The sequence below is a fragment of the Cherax quadricarinatus genome, chromosome 68 (assembly GCF_038502225.1).
Source record: "Cherax quadricarinatus isolate ZL_2023a chromosome 68, ASM3850222v1, whole genome shotgun sequence".
Classification (NCBI taxonomy): Eukaryota; Metazoa; Arthropoda; class Malacostraca; order Decapoda; family Parastacidae; genus Cherax; species Cherax quadricarinatus.
The window spans coordinates 11,893,831-11,910,970 of record NC_091359.1 but is presented as its reverse complement, the minus strand read 5'-3'; the positions used below and the strand labels follow the sequence as shown (position 1 = coordinate 11,910,970).

General features: G+C 41.3%; 2 protein-coding genes across 2 annotated transcripts in view; one reads left to right on the top strand and one right to left on the bottom strand.

The window, feature by feature from the left end:
- Positions 1–930, bottom strand: part of LOC138854730 (ATP-dependent RNA helicase glh-2-like) — a 2,035-nt gene extending 1,105 nt beyond the window's left edge. The window contains exons 1-2 of the mRNA XM_070099508.1: positions 792–930; positions 1–205 (exon numbers count right to left, since the gene is read on the bottom strand). The exon at positions 1–205 is cut by the window's left edge and continues 1,105 nt beyond it. Of these exons, the coding sequence (XP_069955609.1) occupies positions 1–205; positions 792–794 (208 nt within the window). The 5' untranslated portion in view covers positions 795–930. The remainder of the gene's footprint in view (positions 206–791) is intronic.
- A 3,500-nt stretch (positions 931–4,430) lies between these two features.
- On the top strand, positions 4,431–7,560 carry LOC128697633 (uncharacterized). The gene is made up of 2 exons (XM_053789463.2): positions 4,431–4,653; positions 5,390–7,560. The coding sequence occupies exons 1-2, from the start codon at positions 4,651–4,653 to the stop codon at positions 7,343–7,345; spliced, it is 1,959 nt and encodes a 652-aa protein (XP_053645438.2). The 5' UTR covers positions 4,431–4,650; the 3' UTR covers positions 7,346–7,560.
- The last annotated feature ends 9,580 nt before the right edge of the window (positions 7,561–17,140 follow it).

Below are 17,140 nucleotides of genomic sequence, written 5' to 3'. Positions count from 1 at the left end.
CAGTGTTAGGGAATTTAGTGTATGGATCAAGAGGCAAGTCTCGATAAATCCCAGAGTTGTCGAGGGATCCTGACACGTCACCGTGAATACCGTGACTTCCGCTGATGGGGTCTTCTCCAGGAGCAGCAACGTGATGGTGGGAGACGTCCTCTGGCCTACACGAGCCCATCAGCAGAGCAACAGTCCCGGTGATTAACAGCAGTTTCTGGGGTACACAGGTTTACAGGTGTAAAACAAGCAATAATAATAATAAAAATATATATAGTAATAAAAATAATATAAATAATAATAATAATAATAATAATAATAATAATAATAATAATAATAGTAATAAAATGAATAATTCTAAGGTGAATTAATTTAATAAGCACGCAACATACTGAAAAATAAATCACATTTGCAATGTTGATGGCAGTTTTTTGGTATTAAAAATATAAAATCACTTATGATATGGGAGATCCATCCCAGCAAATATTTACTTTAATAAACCAGGAAATTTTGAGGATTACAAGATATGAAAGCCATTCTAAAAGGCCTTTCGTAAAACCCACAAATACCGTAACGGCAGAAAACCATTAACTTGAAAGAACAAATTGACCATTGATAGAGAAAAGATGCAGGTAGAGACATAGCTTAGTTGGAGCTTTATCAATTCAGAGATTCACCTGAAACTGACTTGATAAAACTCTGTACAGAGCGAAACGTTGCCATAATGAAAACTAGCTTTGAATCTGTCCTTTCTTCATCACTATCGGATCAGAAGGGTAGTTCGCTGCTGTAACCAAACTGACCATTGTTGGTGGAGTTGTTGTTGTTGGAGTGAGCCTCGGTGTGGACTGCTGAGGGTGGGTCCTGCCACTGCTTTTATATCCGGTGTGTCCTGCGTCTTGGTCAGGAACACAAGCGTCACAAGGTCTCAGGACCCCTTTGTGTAGTTCCTGTCGTTCTCTGAGTAAATACGTACTCAGATAATAACTACATAATTTTCTCTATTCAGATTGACCTACGGCCCCTGACTCCCCTTAACACTTACACCATTATCATTATTGTTGCTATTACTTATGTGGGGGAAACGGTAAAACCGTAGGGGGGTCACATAACATCTGGGGAATAAGGGGCAATTAAGTGTGAGACAATTTATTGAATAACAGCCTTTTACAGATATTATGGCCACCTTTTGTACCAAATGCACACTTTGAACCCCTAAACGAAAGCACAGACCTTTTAAGGCAAAATTAGACACAGGTGGAACACACTAGGGTATCTTTGTGGAAACGTTTCGCCACACAGTGGCTTCATCAGTTCAATACAAAGAAGAATGGTGGTCAGATGGAGTTTAAGTACCTCAAACTGTTTGGCCAAACGTTTCAACAAAAAAGTTACCCAGGTGTTGTACATATGTCATTTATCAACTTGTCAATTCTCGGAATCATTTATCTACTTTCCAACGCAGAGTGACCCCACACGGATTTAGAGCTTCTCTTTTAAAATCATAAACATCCTTGTGTCTGGTGGTAGGTATTCGAGTTTGTAAGGACGCTCTGGAACAAACTTGGTTTCAACTGAAATTTGAATCGTTTTGATGGAGCAACTTGCTGTAGTTGGTGGGCATCAGTGAAGTTAAGGGAAATCAGTTGAATTTGTTGTCTGTGCTGACACATTTATGATAATTAAGGGAGGATAATCAAGAGCCCTTCACCACCATCAAGGCACATCCTTAGCATGGTTTTTGACAGGGGAAGTTACAGTTAAACTGCTAACTTGATGCTCTAGTTCCTCTAGAGTGATGGACGCTGTTGATGTCAGTAGTGGAGCTGCATGAGAGGGCTGGGGGTGAGTCAACACAAAATATAATTACTCCATGGGAAAGTGGAGGAGAATTCTTCCTCCGTAAGCCAAGAGTGTCATAAGAGGCGACTAAAATGCCAGAAGCAAGGGGATAATAACCCCCCTTTCCCGTATAAATATGCGAATGTAAAAAGAAGAAAAACTTTGTTTCTTCTTATTTTGGGTCACCAGCCTCTGTGACAAAATATATAGATTCACAAAATACAAAGAAAAAACATACAAACAATAAAAAAATCACTAAATACAAAGAAAAAAATGTGGCAAAACCATACAACAGCCACTTAGTTACGAATATAATTAACATCAATATAAAATATAATATCTTGGTTATAAATATGAAAAATCTATCATTTAAAAATAATATTTACCATTTCTTAGTGGTAAACACAGAGCTACTGGGTCAGAGATGGTATTAGACAGTGCGACCACAAATCCGAAGGTCAACACACCCTCAAGCATGCACGCACACATATAAACATTATCTAATCTCAGTCCATATCAGGATTCGAATCTGAACACTCTGTATCAAAATAGTACTTTCCCTACACAGCTAGATTACGAGGGAGTGGTGAAAGTACTGCGTACTTTGATATAGTGTGTGAAGGCACGATTCCTACTGTGGACTGAATTCAAATTCAAATTCAAAGTTTATTCTCTATAAGGATTACAATGCTGAGTTTACAGAAATTTGGTTATTGTTTGGTTTACATGTAGTAAAATTGAGATTACAGAGTGTACCACTAGAACGCTTAGCATGGCTAGGCATTTCGGGCATACTTATTTTTATTCTTAAATGTAAAATATTACAAATTATGAGGTAAGTTGGTATTATGGCTAAGTGACTAAATACTATTTTGTGAGTTTAGCAATGTGAATGCTAAACGTTCACCAGTATGTGAACTGTTAAGCACACAAACACTCTTACAATAACATTTCGTTCCAAACAGTAACTTCAGTTATATATTTAAGGGTGTGGGTATTTGTTTCTTATTCTAAGCTCGAAAAACGGCTTACCTGTTTACTTGTTGCTCAGGTCTGACCCCTTCAAGCGACTTTTGGGTTTGTCGGGACGCGGTATGACGTCACCTTTTACAACTCTGAGGTATGGCAGAAATGCCATTTTATGTAAGTAGTGATATTATGTTTTATATTGATTTTATTGTTGTAAACTGCTCTTATTTTCTTTTTAGCCTGGCGGTCTACTTGTGGTGGTTTGCGGCATTTTGTGGTAAAACGTGTGACTACTTGGGGGGGGGTATAATTGTGGTAGCTGGTAAGTGCCGTGTGAAAGCTCCTACTACTCTACCCTAACTTACCTTCTACGCCCTCTACAAGCGTCCCCTGCAAAAACTACTCTATTGCTTGCTTCAAAACTCCACTCTAAGCACTCGCTTAACATCTCCAGGCCCGGTGGCCTGGTGGCTAAAACTCCCGCTTCACACACGGAGGGCCCGGGTTCGATTCCCGGCGGGTGGAAATTCCGACACGTTTCCTTACACCTATTGTCCTGTTCACCTAGCAGCAAATAGGTACCTGGGTGTTAGTCGACTGGTGTGGGTCGCATCCTGGGGGACAAGATTAAGGACCCCAATGGAAATAAGTTAGACAGTCCCCGATGACGCACTGACTTTCTTGGGTTATCCTTGGTGGCTAACCCTCCGGGGTTAAAAATCTTATCTTATCTTATCTCTCTCTCTCTCTCTCCTCTACTCTCTTCTCTTCTCCAGGTGAATAAACACTTAGTTATGCACCTGGACCAACGAGTCCAGCGCGAGTAAGTGGTCCTTGCTGCCGTGTCTTATCGTAGTGAGAGACACTACCAAGTCCAGGACGGGTAAGCAGGGGCGGCGCTAGTATATCTGTAATGGAAGAGCTTGCTAGTGGCTATCTGGTTAGGTTAGGGGTGTTATGGTTATGTTATAACGTCACACAAATAATATAAAACTGATTTACAGAGAAAGTATGATATGGCGAAAGATCAGAAAATAAAGAGTCACGAGAAAGGACGAATTTACTCCATAAACCATAAAACTATCGTTTTAGTTCAGTGTTAGAGACGCTTTTCTATCTTAAATGCACCACAAAAAACATTCTATTTGGAGCATGAACTACCACGCAAGAAAAAGTGAAAACTGGGGTTTATTAAGGTTCACTCCTTGTAATGATACAAAAACTGGTATTTGTGTATGATTAACTCTGATTATATCAAGAAGGATAATCGTTAATATCAAAATTTACAGATAATGGGAAGGTAATGAGGCCAAGGGCTTGCATTACTACCCTTCTCTTCATCAACCATCACCACTAAGGGCAGTATTCATCACAGCCCATCTCGGCATCCACAATCGATACCCACAACTTACATCACTACTTAGGACTACCATTATCTCTAGTATCTCCAAAATACATTAATAATCATAGTTTAGTAGTTACCATGGTTACAGCCTCCACTCCGTCAGACTGGACAACAGAAAAATTTCCCCAATCTCCATTTGTTTTAAATATCTACCTCACATGAAATTTTCCAATTTCACATACAACCACAAATAGTTCCGGCTTGTGCTTACAGACCGTAGGACGTAACACCGCTGAAGAAACTGGCATATAATTAACGATACGATTAGAAGCCATGAACTTATTTACTCGGGAAACGACAGGCGTTACACAAAGGGATCCTGCAACCTTGTGACGTTTGTACACGTACATGACCAAGAAGCAGGACAGACGGGATATAAAAGCACTCGCAGGGACCTCCCTCGGCAGTCCACACCGAGGCTCACCCCACTAACTACCACACCAACAATGGTCAGTTTGGATGCAATGGAATACTGACAAAGTATTAAACGAAAGTCAGGTGCAGATTAAGATGTCAATTTAACAAACTCTATGTAATTTTATCAGATCAGTCTCAAGTCGCTCATTGACTTTAATATATAGAGCAAAACGGTATCACGATAAAGTCTTACTCTACTCCCTAGTTTTTTCTCCATTAATGGTCAGATTTTTCTTTTACATTAATGGCCCCTCTGACTCTGCCCCTGTGAAACTTGTTCAGGGTGCTTTCTATTTTAAGCAATAATTTCAGCACTTAATTTTCCATGACTCACGAAATCGTAATGACACGATTGCAAATAAACCATGCCACGGACGGGGATAGAACCCGCGATCAGTCTCAAAACTCCAGACCGTCGCGTTAGCCACTGGACCAGCTAGCCACAATAAGATTCGTCCAACTAGGTATATTTCTATGGTGTAGAAATATACCTAGTTGAACGAATCTTATTGTGGTTAGCTGTTCCAGTGGCTAACGCGACGGTCTGGAGTTTTGAGACTCTCTGATCGCGGGTTCTATCCCCATCCGTGGTATGGTTTGGTTTAATTTTCCATCAAATCAAGGGAGTCGAAATATACAGAACAATCAATCACTCTCCTGAGTTTCTGTCTCCCTGTGGGTTATTGTTGTGCACTGACAAATGTTCATTACACCTTAGTTATTCATCTCGCTAGTTTTTTCTAACACACATGATCTTGTGTTTTCCAGAAGCTGCTGTTGATCACCGTGTGTATTGCCGTGCTGATGAGTTCGTGCAGACCAGAGGACGTTTCCAACCATCATGTTGCTGCTCCTGAAGGAGGGCCTACCAGCGAAAGTCATGGTGGTCACAGTGGTGTGTCAACATCCCGCGACCACTCCGGGATTTCCCCAGATGTTTATGCTGATCCATACACTAAGACTTCGAAGGACAATCTCTCCAACATCGGTGTCGGTTTTCACTCCGGTCATGGTGTACATAGCAGCGACACCACTTTAAAAAAAGGCTTCGATAGTGCCGCAGTTAGTTCTTTCAGTGTCAAAACTAAGTCCTTCGACAGTGGCTTGTCAGGTGACTTTGTAGGTTCCAATGTTGGCCGTGGTAGCATGTTAGGTAGTTCATATGGTTCCGTTGGTTCGTTTGGTAGCTACGTGGGTGCTTTAGGAAATTCACCCGGTGCCCTTGGTGGCTTCAGAGACAGTCATGGTTCCTACAGTGTCCCTGACAAGGTAACTAGCAGTCGTGGTGACTTTTCTGGTAGCTTTGTTGGGCCTCATGGTATAAGCGACAGTTCCAAGAAGCAGTTTGGTGGCTCCTATGATGACGCAGGTAAGTTTATTGGTCTTCATAGCGATTTTGCCTCTAGCCTTGATGGATCCCTTCGTGGTCATAAGTCATTAGGAAATGGGCCTAGCTACGTGGGTGCCCATAGTAAAGCTGCTGCTGGTCTTCGTGGGTCCCTCGTTAGTTACAAGTCTTCGTCCATCGATCAGGGCTACGTGGATAATCATGATAAAGCAGCTGGAGTCACTGATGGGTCTCTTAGTGGTTTTAAGTCTTTGGGTGGTGGTCATGGACATTTGGGCGGTCATGATAAAGCAGTAGATGGACTGAATGAGCCTCTCGCTGGTTATAAACCTTTGGGAAGTGGTGCCAACTTCGTGGGCGGACATGGTAAAGTCTCTGGTGGCTTTGGTGGCTTCCCCAGTGGATTTAAGCCTTATGACAGAGGTGTTGGCAACGGTGGCAATCCTGGCAGCCTTATCAGTGGCTTTGGTGGGTATCTCAGTGGTATCAAGCCTTATGACAGAGGTGTTAGCACCGTTGGTAATCATGATACTATTGCTGGCTCCTTTGGTGGGTCTCTGAGTGGTATCAAGCCTTATGATAAAGGTGTTGGAACCATTGGTAATCATGGCAACATTGCTGGTGGCTTTGGTGGGGCTGTCAGTGGTATCAAGCCTTATGACAGAGGAGTTAGCACCGTTGTTAATCATGGTACTGTTCCTGGTAGCTTTGGTGGATCTCTCAGTGGTATTAAGCCTTATGGTAAAGGTGTTAGCACTGTTGGTAATCATGGTATTATTGCTGGTGGCTTTGGTGGGTCTCTCAGTGGTATCAAGCCTTATGACAGAGGTGTTAGCACCGTTGGGAATCATGGTACTGTTGCTGGTAGTTTTGGTGGGTCTCTCAGTGGTATCAAGCCTTATGGTAAAGGTGTTATCACTGTTGGTAATCATGGTACTACTGCTGGTGGCTTTGGTGGGTCTCTCAGTGGTATCAAGCCTTATGACAGAGGTGTTAGCACCGTTGGGAATCATGGTACTGTTGCTGGTAGTTTTGGTGGGTCTCTCAGTGGTATCAAGCCTTATGGTAAAGGTGTTAGCACTGTTGGTAATCATGGTACTACTGCTGGCTCCTTTGGTGGGTCTTTCAGGGGCATCAAACCTTATGACAGAGGTGTTAGCACCGCTGGGAATCATGATACTATTGCTAGTAGCTTTGGTGGGTCTGTCAGTGGACTCGAGCCTTTTAGCAGTGGTCGTAGTTACATGACTGGTCGTGGTAGCCACGCTCTCCCAGTGGGTTATCATCGTGGCAACCAGGGCTACATTGGCGACCGTGGTAGCTACTTCGACGTCCCTAACACATACAAACCAACCCACTATGGCTTCGAAAGATAATTTAGACAGATGGACTACAATGTTTATTTCACGTGATGGATACAATAGTTCATGTTAAGCGCTAAACCTATGTGGGCCATTCAACGCAAGACATGGTGAAGGCTTAATTCTCCGTCTGCTAAGCGCCAGACCGACGAGCTTCCTATTTGTACTCACCTAGAGATCTCCACGTCTACAATATTTTTATGCTTTATCAAGCGATGAATTGGTCAATAAAGTTTTGATGAATAATCAGCATTTCAAGACAAGATTCCTTACTGATGTTGAAATATAAAAAAAGAAAAATGAAGTATTTCTGTTCAAGTGGTTACCGTGATGCTAATATTTTTTTATTTATTTATTTTATTTATTTATTAATTTGAACATGATACAGTGAAGTACAAAAGAATACAGTTAAATGCAGCATGCCAAAGCCACTTGAATGCATAGCATTACGGGCAGGCTTAAAATTAACTTAAGATTAACTAAGCAATGATGTATTCAGTGGTAAAACATTATTGTAAACAGATAACAATTAAGCACAAATGAGTATTACAAAAACACGTCGTATGGTTGCTTGCATTGCTGCACAATCAGTATTTATTTATTTTTTAATTTGAACATGTTACAGAGAAGTACAAGGAATACAATTTTTAAAGTGCAGCATGCCAAAGCTGCTCTTGATTCAAGGAAATGGGGCTAATATTCTTTTCCTCGAATCAAACCTGATAAAGGTACCCTGTCCCATTCCCCAAGACACTGCTTTGACGTTTATTACTATCTATATATATATATATATATATATATATATATATATATATATATATATATATATATATATATATATATATATATATATATATATATATATATATCGTGTCGAATATGTAAAACTGGTCAATTAGCAAGAACTCATTTAAAATTAAGTCATTTCTAATATTTTCTCTTATACGTTTAAAGATATATTTTTTTCATTAATGATAATGTAAAGATTTTTAGTTTTGCACCAAAAAAATCTTAGAAAACTTACCTAACCTTATTATAACAAGAACAATTTATTTTAGCTTAACCTAACTAAATATATTTTAGATTTGTTTACAATAATTTAATATTAAACAAACACAGTGAAATATATTTTTTTTCGTTAGGTTCAAAATGATTTTGGCGAAATTATTGCATACACAAATTTTCACTTGTCCTATATGGCAAGATGAGCGTTGCTATTTAAGCCAAGATCGCAATTTCTGCCTATTGGGCACGATATATATATATATATATATATATATATATATATATATATATATATATATATATATATATATATATATATATATATATATATATATATATATATATATATATATATATATATATATATATATATATATATATAAATATATGTATATATATTTATATATATATATATATATATATATATATATATATATAAATATATATAAATATATGTATATATATTTATATATTATATATATATATATATATATATATATATATATATATATATATATATATATATATATATATATTTTTGGGGTCCACCTCTGGTGTAAATTGCGGGACCCATAGCCTCGGAGAAGTGGATAAAAAGGCTTCAAGGAAAAATATTTGGATTTCTTCCTGAAGCCGTTTGATTATTCCACTTCCCCTACCACCCCATCTTTTCATATTTATTTTTTTTTACTAATAGGAATATTTTATTACATAATATGGTACAGAAGATTTAAGAGATACATTATTGATATAAAGGTGGCATATACGGTACATGTTGTTACGTGTGTATCACCGATTATAAGGCGAAAATCTCATCCAGCTCCTCAGAGCTGGGGGATATATATATATATATATATATATATATATATATATATATATATATATATATATATATATATATATATATATATATATGCGATTTCGCAAAAATTATTCTGAACCTAACGAAAAAAAAATGTATTTCAGAATTACCCACTGCAAATGTTGTTCCATATTGTTATACAATATTTCAGAATATCATAATTCACATACTAAACTGTCTCAGTAATTAAATGTCAAATATGGTCGATTATAAGCATTCTAGTAATCCACTATATTTTTTCGTGTCTAGTAACTGTAAGTTACCTTTAAGACTTCCCGAAATGTTCTCCATAACGCGTTAATTACTCCAGTGTCAATGATACTGTTTATCTACTCTATGCAAACAAGGTTATTTGTTGTGTGTGTGTGTGTGTGTGTTTGTGTGTGTGTACTTACCTAGTTGTGGTTCCAGGGGTTGATTCATAGCTCCTGGCCCCGCCTCTTCACTGGTCGCTACTAGGTCACTCTTCCTGCTCCATGAGCTTTATCATACCTCGTCTTAAAGTTATGTAAGGATCCTGCCTCGACTACATCACTTCCTAGGCTATTCCACTTCCTGACAACTCTGTGACTGAAGAAATACTTCCTAGCATCCCTGTAATTCATTTGAATCATCAACTTCCTATTGTAACCTCCTTGTTCCTGTGTCCCATCTCTGGAACATCCTATGTCCACCTTGTCAGTTCCTCTCAGCATTTTATAAGTCGTTGTCATATCCCCCCTATCTCTCCTGTCCTCAAGTGTCGTCAGGTCGATTTTCCTTAACCTCTCCTCGTAGGACATAGCCCTTAGCTCCGGGACTAGTCTTGCTGCAAACCTCTGCACTTTCTTTAATTTCCTTACGTGATTGGCTAGGTGTGGCTTCTAAACTGGTGCTGCATTCTCCAATGTAGGCCTGACATACACGGTGTACAGGGTGGCAAACGATTCCTTATTGTGCGTGTGTGTGTGTGTGTGTGTGTGTGTGTGTGTGTGTGTGTGTGTGTGTGTGTGTACTCACCTAGTTGAGGTTGCAGGGGTCCAGTCCTAGCTCCTGGCCCCGTCTCTTCACTGGTCGCTACTAGGTCACTCTCCCTGAACCGTGAGCTTTATCATACCTCTGCTTAAAGCTATGTATGGATCCTGCCTCCACTACATCGCTTCCCAAACTATTCCACTTCCTGACTACTCTGTGGCTGAAGAAATACTTCCTAACATCCCTGTGATTCATCTGTGTCTTCAACTTCCAACTGTGTCCCCTTGTTGCTGTGTCCCATCTCTGGAACATCCTGTCTTTGTCCACCTTGTCAATTCCTCTCAGTATTTTGTTTGTCGTTATCATGTCCCCCCTATCTCTTCTGTCCTCCAGTGTGTGTGTGTGTGTGTGTGTGTGTGTGTGTGTGTGTGTGTGTGTGTGTGTTGTCTGAGGTTGTGTGTTAAAAATGTGTACCGGAGAGAGCTCCCCCTCACTCACTCAAGCTAGATTGATTTAGATAACACTACTGAATATACAGAACAAGAGCCTTTCTTATATGTAAATCATCTCCAAATCCAGCACTGTCTCAGCTATATTTGCATCTCCAATGTTACCCACAACACTCAGCCTCAGCTGGTTTTTTTTTTCTGCTGTCGGTCTAATACAATTATAAAAGACCTGGTTTAGTTTTTACTTGTTTTATTTTGTAGTTGGAACTAAAATTCTCTGGATGAAATGAGAAACAGCCAAAATAATTTGAAAACTAACTTTATTATAGTATTCATTCACGGCTTGTCTTACATTCTCCTGATTACTGCTGTAAATTCGAGGCAGCTTAGCTGATACTTATTCCCTCAGGAATAAACTGCCAAACAAAATGTCCCGAGGGCCATAACTGCTGCTCTCTTCCTCGGAATATACTAGTGGTCCCGAGGCAGCATAACTAACAACTCTCTCCTTCAACAAACTACCAAACAAGAGGTCCTAGAGCTGCATAACTACTGCTCTTAGTGGAAGGTGCGTTTACAGTCAGTTAATACTCTTAAGGATTCAAAACTTATATTATTTACCCTCACAGTGGCTATCATCATTTACAGCACAATTCCCACCAATGATAATTTTAACAGCCACTATCTGTTGAGCTAAAGAAAAAAAGATATTTTTATGATACGCAACTTTTATCAATGTTCTTCTCGGCATCTACATCATGCATCACTTACCCCATCATCAACAACTGTTACCTACAGCAACCACAACCTGTATCACTAGCTCTTATCAGTATCATATCTGCAGCAAACTTTTCACCTAACTGTTCAAGTTACAGCTATTATCAGTCACCAAAACATTCACTTTTGTTCCAGGATATGCCGACATACCTAGCACACGACACCGAGACACGTAATAACAAGTAATGATCAAAGAATTCATATTATTAAGCAGGAACATTGCTATCCAGCAGACAGCTGTACTAAATAAAGGATTTCTGTGACCTTGTTACGTCCGCGTGTGACCACAAAGCACTTGCAATGGTCAGTTAGTTTTAAAGAGTTAATATTTCTCATTCTTCCTTTGTGAACTTTAAATTCTTTAAAGGGTAAATTCTGAATTAAGTATTCGTTGGTTGGTTTCCTAGGTTTAAAAACTTATCGACTATACGACGGTCTCTTAAGCTACGTTTCACCCGTACACCACCATTTAAGATTGGTTTAATCCGTAAAACAGGGATTAAAATAGTTATAAGTGTACATACATTCTTGGTGTATGAACACTTGAGACATGCACAGGTCATGGTTCATGTACACGGAAACGTAAACATCCCAGTGTGTATTTACATTAAGAGATACGAGCGTCTCGCTGTGTATACACTGTTGCCGTTCCTGGAGGAGGAACTTCTAGCGGAAGTCATGTGGTCATGGAGCCGAATTAACATTCCACAACCACTCTAGGATATACCACAACGTTTCCACTGATCCATTCACTAAAACCTCTAAGGATACTTCTCTGTTGGTAGTCACGTTTGTCATACAAGAAGAGTATACATAGCACTATTCCTGGTTTAGTTACTGTACAGTTAAACCAAGAGAGGAGAGAAGATAGGAGAAAAGCAAAAACGCTTCTGTCCAGAAGAGGAGGGTAGCAGATAAATAATTTGATATGGACATACAGTAGTAGTCAAAACACAAAAACAACTGAAACAGGATTGGCGTTAGCAGACTTGGGTGACTTCGTGGACATAGCCGACGGTCGTACAAGATCTTTGGCTAGTCCTTATTTTCTGGTGTAAACCGGGTAAATGATTGGGTCAAATAGAGGAAAAATACACTTGTTTGCTCACGTATCTTGTCTTTCAGGTTCTCTAGAACACTTTGACAGCTCTATTCTTGGTGCTTTTCGTGGTTCTCTCGAAGTCTACGATGTCTCTACGAATAATCTTGGTTTTTACGATGATCCTAGTTGTTAGGATTCAAATACTTCTCGTCATTGGTGGTTTTGTTAACTCTAACAGTGCTGTTACCTTTCTTGATGGTAGTAGCGGTTCCCTCAGTATTCCTGCACGATTTCACAGTGCTATAAAGGTTACGTTGATAGTCGTGACAGATATTTCAGTGATCACAGGAGATACAGTCCTCTCAGCTATGATTACAAGAGATGAATTATATAGATATCATGTGCTGTTTCACGTAGGTAATTTGAGAAAACTCTTGCAAATAAATTCCTTAAGTTTCCCTTTAAGGTTGTGTCCTCTGAAGATGTCTTGGCATAAACATAAGAAAAAGTTAGATAAAATTATTCAACTCTATCCAAGACTTAATAATTTTATGAACGTATTTTGTTTAAATACAGTATTTAATAGTTTCAAAAGGAGGATAACAGATTTAAAAAATGGACTAAGAGAAATATTGCCTATTCTCATTAATCATTTTCTTTTGTTATAAACAAAGGCAACCGTCCTCAGAGCTGCTATTACAATCACGTTAAATACGAGTATAATTATAAAGAATGTTAACCAAAGTAATCACAGTTACCTTACTCATGAAACGTATTATCATTTAACAGGCAAATGACGCTACTACCATCAGATTCATTATCAAAATTATTTAAAATTACTTTGAGATCTGTAACTGTTACCCTTATTGTAACTTTTCATGCACAACAGAAGCAGCGCAGCCCGCAGTGAAACAACAGAACCAGCGCAGCCCGCAGTGAAAACAGAAGCAGCGCAGCCCGCAGTGAAACAACAGAACCAGCGCAGCCCGCAGTGAAACAACAGAAGCAGCACAGCCCGCAGTGAAACAACAGAAGCAGCGCAGCCCGCAGTGAAACAACAGAAGCAGCGCAGCCAGCAGTGAAACAACAGAACCAGCGCAGCCCGCAGTGAAACAACAGAACCAGCGCAGCCCGCAGTGAAAACAGAAGCAGCGCAGCCCGCAGTGAAACAACAGAACCAGCGCAGCCCGCAGTGAAACAACAGAAGCAGCGCAGCCCGCAGTGAAACAACAGAAGCAGCGCAGCCCGCAGTGAAACAACAGAAGCAGCGCAGCCCGCAGTGAAACAACAGAACCAGCGCAGCCCGCAGTGAAACAACAGAAGCAGCGCAGCCCGCAGTGAAACAACAGAAGCAGCGCAGCCCGCAGTGAAACAACAGAAGCAGCGCAGCCCGCAGTGAAACAACAGAAGCAGCGCAGCCCGCAGTGAAACAACAGAACCAGCGCAGCCCGCAGTGAAAACAGAAGCAGCGCAGCCCGCAGTGAAACAACAGAACCAGCGCAGCCCGCAGTGAAACAACAGAAGCAGCACAGCCCGCAGTGAAACAACAGAAGCAGCGCAGCCCGCAGTGAAACAACAGAAGCAGCGCAGCCAGCAGTGAAACAACAGAACCAGCGCAGCCCGCAGTGAAACAACAGAACCAGCGCAGCCCGCAGTGAAAACAGAAGCAGCGCAGCCCGCAGTGAAACAACAGAACCAGCGCAGCCCGCAGTGAAACAACAGAAGCAGCGCAGCCCGCAGTGAAACAACAGAAGCAGCGCAGCCCGCAGTGAAACAACAGAAGCAGCGCAGCCCGCAGTGAAACAACAGAACCAGCGCAGCCCGCAGTGAAACAACAGAAGCAGCGCAGCCCGCAGTGAAACAACAGAAGCAGCGCAGCCCGCAGTGAAACAACAGAAGCAGCGCAGCCCGCAGTGAAACAACAGAACCAGCGAAGCCCGCAGTGAAACAACAGAAGCAGCGCAGCCAGCAGTGAAACAGAACCAGCGCAGCCAGCAGTGAAGCAACAGAAGCAGCGCAGCCAGCAGTGAAACAGAACCAGCGCAGCCCGCAGTGAAACAACAGAACCAGCGCAGTGAAACAACAGAAGCAGCGCAGCCAGCAGTGAAACAGAACCAGCGCAGCCCGCAGTGAAACAGAAGCAGCGCAGCCCGCAGTGAAACAACAGAAGCAGCGCAGCCAGCAGTGAAACAACAGAACCAGCGCAGCCCGCAGTGAAACAACAGAACCAGCGCAGCCCGCAGTGAAACAACAGAACCAGCGCAGCCCGCAGTGAAACAACAGAACCAGCGCAGCCCGCAGTGAAACAGAAGCAGCGCAGCCAGCAGTGAAACAGAACCAGCGCAGCCCGCAGTGAAACAACAGAAGCAGCGCAGCCAGCAAACAGAACCAGCACAGCCCGCAGTGAAACAACAGAACCAGCGCAGCCCGCAGTGAAACAACAGAACCAGCGCAGCCCGCAGTGAAACAACAGAACCAGCGCAGCCCGCAGTGAAACAGAACCAGCGCAGCCCGCAGTGAAACAACAGAAACAGCGCAGCCCGCAGTGAAACAGAACCAACGCAGCCAGCAGTGAAACAACAGAACCAACGCAGCCCGCAGTGAAACAACAGAACCAACGCATCCCGCAGTGAAACAACAGAACCAACGCAGCCCGCAGTGAAACAACAGAAGCAGCGCAGCCCGCAGTGAAACAACAGAAGCAGCGCAGCCAGCAGTGAAACAGAACCAGCGCAGCCCGCAGTGAAACATAACCAGCGCAGCCTTTCAGTGAAACAGAAGCAGCGCAGCCAGCAGTGAAACAGAACCAGCGCAGCCCGCAGTGAAACAGAACCAATGCAGCCCGCAGTGAAACAACAGAACCAACGCAGCCCGCAGTGAAACAGAACCAACGCAGCCCGCAGTGAAACAGAACCAGCGCAGCCCGCAGTGAAACAACAGAACCAGCGCAGCCCGCAGTGAAACAACAGAACCAACGCAGCCGGCAGTGAAACAACAGAACCAACGCAGCCCGCAGTGTAACAACAGAACCAACGCAGCCCGCAGTGAAACAACAGAACCAGCGCAGCCCGCAGAGAAACAACAGAACCAACACAGCCCGCAGAGAAACAACAGAACCAACGCAGCCCGCAGAGAAACAGAACCAACGCAGCCCGCAGAGAAACAACAGAACCAACGCAGCCCGCAGAGAAACAACAACCAACGCAGCCCGCAGAGAAACAACAGAACCAACACAACCCACAGAGAAACAACAGAACCAACGCAGCCCGCAGAGAAACAACAGAACCAACGCAGCCCGCAGAGAAACAACAGAACCAACGCAGCCCGCAGAGAAACAACAGAACCAACGCAGCCCCCAGAGAAACAACAGAACCAACGCAGCCCGCAGAGAAACAACAGAACCAACGCAGCCCGCAGAGAAACAACAGAACCAACGCAGCCCGCAGTGAAACAACAGAACCAGAGTAGCCCGCAGAGAAATAACGAACACACAGCAACAACAGTTTAGATCGTGAATATTCGGTCACAGGTAAAACCATAATTAAAACATTGGCAATAATCATTAATGTCGAAAACTGTAACTATGGAAAAAAATAATAACGAGTATCACCAAAACTAACCACTAACGCAGCAGTGTCAAGTCCGCATTGCTAAGTATACCTTTTTCATACTTCAAAACTCACCAGAGAAATAATGAAGACAAAGGAAGGCAACATTACCATTATAAATGCTAGCTAAAAACTTTTTCTAAGCCATTGCTACTGCACAAAGGTGTCCTGGAACCTTGAGTCGTGTTTGTGCATCGTAGCGGAGCGGGACGAGATTAAGAGTTCAGGCAGGACCCTCCCGCAGTGATCCATGCTGAGACTCTCCCTGAGCTTTAATGATTTGACCATGGCCAGTTTATTCCTCGCTGAGTTGATTCTCTTCAACGTTAATATCCATAAAACTCTATTCAAAAAATAAATTTGACTTGCAGTTTTCTAAAAAGCAGTTTTTTTTTTCCAAGTAAAAAACCTTCGTCTCGGCATTTATTGTAATCCTCGTGAACCTTGGTGTGATTAAAATGCCTTAGTCATTACTAAACATCTTATTTCCATTTATAAAATTACCAGATATCCATATAAATTGATGCAATTTGAGTTTTATAACACAAAATTGTATCGCAACACCGAAAACAATACTGAATTTGGAGTACATATATATCGTTTAATAGGAGACGTGTTTTCTCTACTTTGTTTCGACATCCTCAGTGATATAATAAAAATCTTCATTATCACACAATTAATGACTAAACTTTTTATGATTGTAAAATGTTTTGACAACTTGAACGATGACTGCCTTTGAGAAATTATAACTCAAAACCTGTAGCCAAGAGAAAAAAATTTTGCTGCTTGATTTAAATCTCCTAAAATCAAGGTCTGAATGGTTTGTCGAGCCACAATTTTGAACTAGCGAGTCCATCGTCTTATCTAAGTTGAAGCCTCGTGAATTTTAGTTTTCGAAATTTCAATTTGTCTTCAGATTGAATTGCTGGAACTTACTGAAGGAGCATTTAACACTTAATATAACAAGAGCAATTTAATTTAGCCTAATTCAACTAAATATATTTTAGATAAGTTTACAATAATCTAATAATAAACAAATAATGAAATGGATTTTTTTTCGTTAGATTCAGAATGAATTTTGGAAATTATTCTTTACAAAAATTTTCGCTTGCC